Here is a 9,835-nt window from a genome sequence, read left to right as displayed (position 1 = left end):
GGAAGAGATTGAGTGACTATGAGGCTGAGACTTAAAAATTAAAAAAGAAGGATGTAGAGTTTGGAGTTGCAGAAGGAAAAGCAGCTGTCCTTTAGCAAAAGAAATGTTCTCCTAATGTCTGCATTAAATACAAAGTGAAAATCAGTAACAAGAGCCCTCTTAGTTTGAATTTGCACCTTAGCACCCAAGTTTGCAGTTCCTTCAGCCACTCTTAATGATTTAAAGAACCTTGGGAATTCCCTGGTGGTCCAGTGGTTAGGACTCGGCACTTTCACTGCCAGGCCCAGGTTCAATCTCTGGTTGGGGAACTAACATTTCACAAGCCACGGGGTGCAGTCAAAAAACTAAAAAAAAAAATAAAGAACGTTTACACAACTCTGATATCAAGAGTCATGGCTACCCAAAAGGTAAGGAAGTGCTTAAAAAAGGTTGGGGACAAAAAAAAAAAAAGATGGGGACATGTCAAAAGAACAAATGAGACTCTGCACCAAATGTGCCCTTTCTTTTTTTAAGTTAGAGTTGATATGGTTAACATAATATGGGTTCCCAGGGATGCCCACAACCTAATCCCTGTGCATATGTTGCTTTACACGATAAAAGTGATTTTTCAGATGTGACTAAGTTAAGCATCTTGACAGTGGGAGATTATCTTGGATTATGCATGTGGGCCCAACATAATCACAAAGGCTTTTTAAGAGGAAGGCAGGAGGGTCAGGATCAGAGAGGAGATATGACAACAGAGGCAGAGGTAGGATTGATGCAGGGCCACAAGCCAAGGAATGTGGTCAGCCTTTGAAAGCTAGAAAAGACAATAAAATCAGTTCTCCCCAAGAGCATCCAGAAGGAACGCAAGCCCCCTGATGTCTTGATTTTAGCCCAAGATTAATTTTTGGACATCTGACCTCCAGAACTGTAAGAGAATAAATGTGTGTTGCTTTAAGCCACTGAGTTTGGGATACTTTGTTACAGAAGCAATATGAAAGAAAGCAGTTAGCTTTCTGGCACATGACTGAAAGCCTCCTAATCCTACGAACAATTCAAAACCAGGTATGCAGTAAGGCGATTGACCTCCTGGATAGATCCCCACACTCACGAAAAAATACAGAGCCTCTGGAGTGAGGTTATTACAAATGTGATTGCAGTTTCAAATTTGATTTTTAAATGGAATCAAGATTGACTTTTGATGGTATAGTTACTTTGAGTATATTTGACCACCACAGAACAATTGTTCATCCAAACAAAATAAAGGTGCTCCTATTGGAACAAATATAGATTTCCTGCAGATCTTGTTAAATATCTACATTGATAATCACCACAAGGTCAAAAAAGTACAGAAGAAAACTCCTATAGGGGCATTTACTAAAAATGTTAAGTTGATTAGAGGAATGTTTTAAGAGTATGAGGTCAATCAAGAATGCAAACTTTAAAATGAATGACCTCAAGGTTGACTTTTAGTTTTCTTTTATGTTGACCTGTCCTTCAAAGGAAAGTGAGACAATTTTTTAGAGTAGAAAGAGGCAAGTGTTGGGAATATTGGGAAACAGTCTTCTAATAGAAGGAACATGAAGGGAAAAGTCAGTCGTGTATCCATGGCTTGAAGGGAAAAGAGAGTAAATTAGAGAGAAAAGGACTGGAGTTGTATACCTCACAACCCTGCCCATGAGTCCTCTGCTTGGCCATCTGTCCCCTTCCTCAACTCTTATCTCAAATTTAATGTGGAAAATAAGAAAAAAAGACCAAGAGGTAAAGAAGAAAAAAATAGCATGATGGAAGGATAATTCTGTTTATTTTCAGCCACTTCAATTTGGACAAGGCTGCCCTACCAAAGCACTCAATTGGTTGAAGGGACAAAGTGAACAAAGGAAGAATCAAAAGGACAGTAGAAGCATAAAAGATCAATTAACTTCCTCATACAGTCTAGAAACAATGAATCTCAAAGGAATAATCCAGAAATATTCTTTTATTTGTTCATTTAGCAGTATGTCCAGTTGTTACTATCCCAGATGCTGGGGACATGGGGAGGGGGAAGGTTGAGATTAGGGAGTAGACAAGCTGACCCTTCCCTGTGGGAACAGAGACCTGATCATTCTTATTCACCGTTGCATACACAGGACTGAGACATAACAGGTGCTCAATAAACATGTGCTAAATGAAGAAGAAATACAGTGAAGTCAAGGCTAGCCATTCTTACGGAGAAAAGACAGAAAATGGAAGAGTTGATACAACACATGATACTAATCAAATCAATGATACAAGTAATATTTATCTTGGGGTAAGAGAGCAGAGAATTTTGTTGTTTCACACCTGAAATAGCAGTGTTTAGTAGCCATTCCCCTACAATACATGTTAACCTAGCAGTTCTCACTGTATTGGTAGCATTGCTCGTATGTCAGTGCCTAAAACGGCACTGTCCAATACAGTAGCCATTAGTCACAGATGGCTATTCAGATTTAAACTAATTAACATTTAATTTAATTTAAAATTCTGTTACTCATTTGCATTAGCCACAGCTCAATAGCCACAGGAGCCTAGTGGCTACTATCATCATAGAAAATTCGATTGTACAGCTCTCTTCCACACCATGCTACATTAAAACATAAAAGTAGCCAGAATTTTATAAATGAGAGAAATAAGACATGGTGCATACATACACACACATACACACACACACACAGAGCTAAATCGTTCCATATCAACTCAGCATCTAGAGGAGGCAAATCAACTTTGTTTCTGATAAATCTCACTTCCTCCCAAATACAGCTGAACCTTGAACAACCCAGGTTTGAACTGCATGGGTCTACTTATATACAGGTTTTTTTCAATAAATATATTGGAAAATTTCTTGGAGATTTAAGACAATTTGAAAAAAATTCATAGACAAACTATATAGCCTAAAATATCAAAAAATTAAGAAAAAATAAGTATGTCACAAATGCATAAAATATATGTAGGAACTAGCCTATTTTATCATTTACTGCCATAAAATATACACATATCCATTATTAAAAAGTTAAAATTTATCAAAACTTATGCACATAAACACTTACAGATTATTAATTCATTAGTGTATGTGCTAGGCTACCACGAAGCAACTGTGTAAATTACTAGGCTACCATAAAGCAATCATATAGCTGCTCCTTCGTTATCAATGCAAGAATCATTATACCTGTAAATAAATATGAATTTCTTTTTCACATTATTTTTTTTCATTGTTTTTTTTTGCTCATGCCACACGGCATGCCTAATCTTAGTTCCCCGACCAGGGATCAAAAAAGTGCCCCTTGCAGTGGAAGCTCGGAGTCCTGACCACTCGACCACCAGGGAATACCAATTTATTTCACTTCTGATGTCTAGCGTTAGTAGTACATATAACACCTACAATTTTTTATATCATTTAAGACAATAAAGGGGCTAAAGTCAACAAGATGCTAGCAGGGGGCATGAGGGTGGTTCAGTCCTGACATGGCATGGGGCTCAGAGGCTCTGTTCCTCTCCCCACCCGCTGTGATGCTTCCCCTAGTGTGGCAGGCCCTTCCCTTTTCAGGGACCCCTCCTCACCCAGTAACATTCACTTTCCCCTCTTCCCAGAGATTTCCTGATTCTCCGAGGATTCACAGACTTCACAGCTGATGAGGTGGACCTGATTTCAGCCCTGACTTGGAAAATCATGCTGAAGACGCCACTCATCTCCTCCCCCATGGACACTGTGACAGAGGCTGACATGGCCATCACAATGGCTCTGATGGGCGGTATCGGTTTCATTCACCACAACTGCACTCCAGAGTTGCAGGCCAACGAGGTCCAGAAGGTCAAGGAGTTTGAACAGGGCTTCATCACGGACCCTGTGGTGCTGAGTCCCTCACACACCGTGGGCGAGGCGCTGGAGGCCAAGATCCAGCATGGCTTCTCCGGCATCCCCATCACTGAGACGGGCACCAGCAAGCTGGTGGGCGTCGTCACCTCCCAAGACATCGACTCCCTCACCGAGAAGGACCACACACCCTCCTCAGTGAGGTGATGACACCGTGGAATGAGCTGGTGGTGGCTCTAGTGGGTATGACACTAAAAGAGGCAAATGAGATCCTGCAGCACAGCAAGAAAGGGAAGCTGCCCATTCATTGTCAATGAGCAAGACGAGCTTGCTCGTCTGACCTGATTGCCCGCACTGACCTGAAGAAGAACCAGGACTACCCTCTGGCCTCCAAGGATTCCCACAAGCAGCTGCTGTGTGGGGCGGCCATGGGCACCCACGAGGATGACAAATACCACCTGGACCTGCTCACCCAGGTGAGCGCCGACGTCATAGTGCTGAACTCATCCCAAGGGAACTCTGTATATCAGATCGCCATGGTGCACCACATCAAGCAGAAGTACCCCCACCTCCAGGTGACTGGGGGAAATGTGGTGACAGCAGCTCAGGCCAACAACCTGATTGACGCTGGTGCGGATGGGCTGCGTGTGGGCATGGGCTGTGGCTCCATCTGCATCACCCAAGAAGAAGTGATGGCCTGTCGTCAGCCCCAGGGCACTGCCGTGTACAAGGTGGCTGAGTATACCCGGCGCTTCGGGGTGCCAGTCCTAGCCGATGGTGGCATCCAGATCGTGGGGCATGCGGTCAAGGCCCTGGCCCCTGGAGCTTCCACAGTGATGATGGGCTCCCTGCTCGCCACCACCATGGCGGCCCCTGGAGAGTACTTCCTCTTGGATGGTGTGAGGCTCAAGAAGTACCAGGGCATGGGCTCACTGGACGCCATGGAGAAGAGCAGCAGCAGCCAGAAGCGTTACTTCAGCGAGGGAGATACGGTGAAGGTCACGCAGGGCGTCGCGTGCTCCATCCAGGACAAAGGCTCCATTCAGAAGCTCGGGCCCTACCTCGTGGTGGGATCCAGCACGGCTGCCACGATTTTGGTGCCCGTAGCCTGTCTGTCCTGAGGTCCATGTACTCAGGAGAGCTCAAGTTTGAGAAGCAGACCATGTCAGCTCAGATGAAGGATGGTGTCCACGGCCTGCACTCTTACGAGAAGCGGCTGTACTGAGGACGGTGGTGGAGGCCAAGGCGGCAGAGGGTTTGTGTCCCAGGGTCCCTCTTTGGGCACAGCCTCCCTCCATAACTGAGTCGTCCACAGATTTGCACTACTGGTTCCCCAGCTCCTTTCCAGGGAGAGAGGAGGGGAGGCCCTGAGGCTCTGTGGCCCCTCTCTGGGCTTCCGCCACAGGTTCAGGACTGCTCCCAGGCCGGGCTGCCCTGGGAGCCCCCCCAGGTTCCTCCTTCTTCAGCTCCCCTGAGCCCAGCCAACCTGGGCTCTCAAGCCCTGTGCCTGCCTCAGGTCTTTCTCATTGCAGCCTGCTCCAGCCCGGCTCCCACCCCTGGGACAGGTGGCCCCCCCCCCCGGCCTCTCCTATAGGGCACCGCCCTCCCTAGCCCCACCCCAGAAATGGTGCTCTCCTGGCCCTTCCTCTGGCCCCTTCCTGGGCTGCTGCCCCCTCAGCCGTGTGGCACTTCTGGGCTCCTGACCTAGGCCAGAGGAAGGTCTCTGCCCCCTTCCCTTGGCCCTGGACTATCCAGGCCCTGCTCCTCAGGCCACCCCATCCCTGGCCCTGGGGAGGAGGCTGCCCTCCTGATTCACCCCAGTGCCCAGGTGTACCGTTCCTGTCCTCTCCTCTCAGCTGCAGTTGAAGGCTTTAACTTTGCACACTTTGGGGTCACAGTTGCATCATTGTATGTTAAATAATCTGAACAAATCAAGAGGTTTCAATGCCTCCACACAAAAAAGAATAATAATAATGAAGTAGGTACTAACAGATGATTCATCTTGTAAACAGATGACATAAACCTATGGTATCGCTAAATACAGTACAGTACAGTAAGGGTATTTTCTATTCCTTATAATTTCTTAATAACATTTCCTTCTCTCTAGCTTACTTTATTGTAAGAATACTGTATATAATACATGTAACATACAAAACATGTGTCCACAGAGTGTTTATCAGTAAGGCTTCCGGTCAACAGTTGGCTATTAGTAGTCAAGTTTTTGGGGAGTCAAGTTATATATGGATTTTCGACTGCACAGGGGGTCGGTCCCTCTCACACCCACATTGTTCAAAGGTCAAATGTATTTTTATGTATTAAGTTAGTAAAGATAATTTTGTACACATAGGTCTAGCAACCACTGGGAAACACCAGAACTATGTATTATCACGTATTTTTACCCAGTCTTTCAAAACCCAATACAATCTTGTTTTTAAACATCATCTGTCACTTTTTTTTTAAATTTTATTTATTTATTTGGCTGCATCAGGTCTTAGTTGCAGCACGTGGGATCTTCATTGCAGTATGTGGGATCTTTCGTTGCAGTGCACAGGCTTCTCTCTAGTTGTGGCATGCAGGCTCAGCAGCTGCGGTGCGTGGGCTTAGTTGCCCTGCAGCATGTTGGATCTTAGTTCCCCGACCAGGGATCAAACCCACGTCCCCTGCATTGGAAGGTGGATTCTTAACCACTGCACCACCAGGAAAGTCTCCCAATACAATCTTATCAAGCAATATCTGCCAAATCCTGACATTTGTGGACTTGCATACACCTGTTATGGACCCTGCTTGAAAACCTTGTAGCAAGTTGACAATTCACCTTTAGAATTCCCTGTGTGCTGGAATTTAGTAACAGATCTGTCAAGCTACAATTACCAAGCCAAAGTTGCATTTTATTTCCAAATGCCCATAGAAGCATTTTTATTCAAACTGGCAAGTCTCTGGTTTAAAAAAGTTATTCCTTAGATTCTGCACTTCATGAGGTTATCTAATAAACAGACATTGGTTCACCAATTAGACGAAATCTGCATTTTCCTAAATCATAAAATGAGCTGACTGAGGTTTAGTTAGCTGGAAATCCCTTGGTAAATTATAAAAAGTGAGACATAAACAGGACAAGCACCATTGCATAATGACTAATTACAAAAGTGAATGACTTTATGACAAAATGAGAGGTTAATTTGAAAATGCACCTGGAAATGAAAAACAAAACAAAGCTTAAAATAAAAAGAAATATAATACACTAACTTGGATATATGTGTGTGTATATATATATGAGTTAATAACTGTATTTGTTAAATACAAAAGGAAAAGAGAGTCAGACTATGAGTAAATCTGGAAATACTTGCATATCCTCTTTGCCTTAATTAACTCATCCCTACAATGGATATCAGTGAGTTCTCTCTTCTTAATAAGGATTAAATAAGACCACCATGGAAATAAACTTGGGGAAGGATATAACCTTTGGAGAAAGTAGCACTAAATTATTTACAAACTGTCCAAGTTAAAAACAGTAGAAGATAAAGAATTCTAATTATGCAAGAGGTCAGTAGCTCTTTTGCAACCATGAACATAAAATGACTTCCACAGGGACTGGCAAATCCTGGACCATTAAACATTCTCCTAAAAACCTAAAACCCTCACTTTGCAGAGGGAACACCAAGTGACCATTCTTTTTTTTTTTTAAATAGATCTTTATTGGAGTATAATTGCTTCACAATACCATGTTAGTTTCTGTTGCACAGCAAAGCAAATCAGCCATATGCATAAGAAAGCACAAGAGATCATATTTTCAAATGGGCAATGTAATGAATGATATGATAAAGGTTTTTCATGCCTTACTAATTTTGATGATAGACGTCACATTTGATTAGCCTGGTTAAGTGTCCATTGTCAAGAGCAGCTTAGGTAGAGAGAAATGTCCTCTCTTACTATCAAATTGTCACTTAGATTTATTTAGAATTTCATCCCTATTTAAAGTTCTCAGATCAGGGTACAAATTAAAGGCCTTCCTGGCCTTCCCTGGTGGTGCAGTGGTTGGGAGTCCGCCTGCCAATGCAGGGGACACGGGTTCGTGCCCCGGTCCGGGAGGATCCCACATGCCGCGGAGCGGCTGAGCCCGTGAGCCATGGCCGCGGAGCCTGTGCGTCCAGAGCCTGTGCTCCGTCCGCAACGAGAGAGGCCACAACAGGGAGAGGCCCACGTACCGCAAAAAAATAAATAAATAAATAAATAAATAAATAAAGGTCTTCCCCCAAATGCTTTAAATACGGGAAGGAAACTCCAATATATATTGAAGGCAAAAAGAAATTTTAGTAACTTATTTTATAAAAATTTGACTTTGCATTTCTATCAAGAGGCGGAAGCAAGAACCTTGCCCCAAAGATTTGTTGTTCAAATACAGAACATGATACTTTCCTGCCAATGGACCTGCCTAGATGGCAGAGTTCCTGCTATCCAATATTTGAGGCTAACTTAAATAAATCTCACTGGCATATAATAAAACAGTTTGTTTTATGCTCAACCACTATAACTCAAAAATAATAATAACTATCATTCATTGAACAGTTTATGCCAGGCACAAGATTGAGTGCATTGCAAATATAATTAATGGCTGTATTAGATGGTTATTATTATCCCAATATTCAGATAAAAATATTGAGACTCAGAGTTTAAAACATACGGCATGGTCAAATCACTGGAAACCAGCAGAGATGGGATTTATATAACACAGTCAAATCCTGACTCTAAAGTTTGGTTGTTCCTATATTGTTTCTTAAATTGTCCACAAAACACGTTTACGCATTTTTTTTTTTAATTTAGGAGGAAAACAGATTTTTATTCCCCAGTTTCCTTACTGTAAAAATGATATTGGGGGAATTCCCTGGCAGTACAGTGGTTAGGACTCCACAATTCCACTGCAGGGGGCCCGGGTTTGATCCCTGGCCAGGGAACTAAGATCCCATAGGCCACCTGGGGTGCAGCCAAAAAAAAAAAAAAGAAAAGAAAAGAAAAGAAAAAAGAAAACTTCAAAAATAAAATGGTATTGGTACTGTTTTCTTCGATTGATTCTCATGTAGGTTAAAATTGAAGTAGATATGTAAACCTGCTTTAAAAATTAACATTTTGGGCTTCCTTGGTGGCACAATGGTTGAGAATCTGCCTGCCAATGCAGGGGACACGGGTTCGAGCCCTGGTCCAGGAAGATCCCACATGCCCCAGGGCAGCTAAGCCCGTGCGCCACAACTGCCGAGCCTGCGCTCTAGATCCCACAAGCCACAACTACTGAAGCCCGCGCACCTAGACCCTGTGCTCTGCAACAAGAGAAGCCACTGCAATGAGAAGCCCGCTCACCGCAAGGAACAGTGGCCCCCCGCTTGCCACAACTAGAGAAAGCCTGCATGCAGCAACGCAGCCAAAAATAAATAAATAAATTAAATTATTTTAAAAAAATTAACTTTTTCACAGGTCCTACGAAGGTCTTCTGCCCATCTCAATTCCCCTACAGAAAATGGTAAGGTTTGTTACCTCCAAGACGGAAAACAGCTGGATGTTAAGAAAGGGTAGAAAGGAAGATTTTCATTACATGCCCTTTTACTCTTCTGAACTACTTTAATCAAAAAAATAAATTAAATTTAACTAAAAATAATTTCCTCAAATGATCCATGTAGTAATAGATTATAGCTTGAGACATCAGTATGAATTCATGCCTGGCTTAATATAGGTACAGACGGTTACATATAGAAATATTCATAGAGGGCTTCCCTGGTGGCGCAGTGGTTGGGAGTCCGCCTGCCAATGCAGGGGGCGCGGGTTCGTGCCCCGGTCTGGGAGGATCCCACGTGCCGCGGAGCGGCTGGGCCCGTGAGCCATGGCTGCTGAGCCTGAGCGTCCGGAGCCTGTGCTCCTCAACGGGAGAGGCCACAGCAGTGAGAGGCCCGCGTACCACAAAAAAACAAACAAACAAAAAAAAAAAAGAAAAGAAATATTCATAGATATGTGTATATACACAGCTTAGTATGCACGCAT

At 43.5% G+C, this 9,835-nt stretch overlaps 1 protein-coding gene and 1 non-coding gene across 2 annotated transcripts in view; both read left to right on the top strand.

Annotated features, from left to right (window-relative positions):
• LOC103083917 (inosine-5'-monophosphate dehydrogenase 1-like) overlaps nucleotides 1-5,036 on the top strand; it is a 5,589-nt gene extending 553 nt beyond the window's left edge. Inside the window, 4 exon segments of the mRNA XM_082930851.1 lie at nucleotides 970-1,115; nucleotides 3,589-3,995; nucleotides 3,998-4,876; nucleotides 4,879-5,036. Of these exon segments, the coding sequence (XP_082786977.1) occupies nucleotides 970-1,115; nucleotides 3,589-3,995; nucleotides 3,998-4,876; nucleotides 4,879-5,036 (1,590 nt within the window).
• TRNAE-UUC (transfer RNA glutamic acid (anticodon UUC)) lies at nucleotides 238-308 on the top strand. The gene has a single exon. It is a non-coding gene; the product is annotated as a tRNA-Glu (tRNA).
• Nucleotides 5,037-9,835: the final 4,799 nt, after the last annotated feature.

Source organism: Lipotes vexillifer, unplaced genomic scaffold, assembly GCF_000442215.2.
Source record: "Lipotes vexillifer unplaced genomic scaffold, Lipotes_vexillifer_v1.1 scaffold622, whole genome shotgun sequence".
Classification (NCBI taxonomy): domain Eukaryota; kingdom Metazoa; phylum Chordata; class Mammalia; order Artiodactyla; family Lipotidae; genus Lipotes; species Lipotes vexillifer.
Note: the sequence above shows the minus strand (reverse complement) of the source record. Positions and strands in the feature narration are given on the sequence as shown.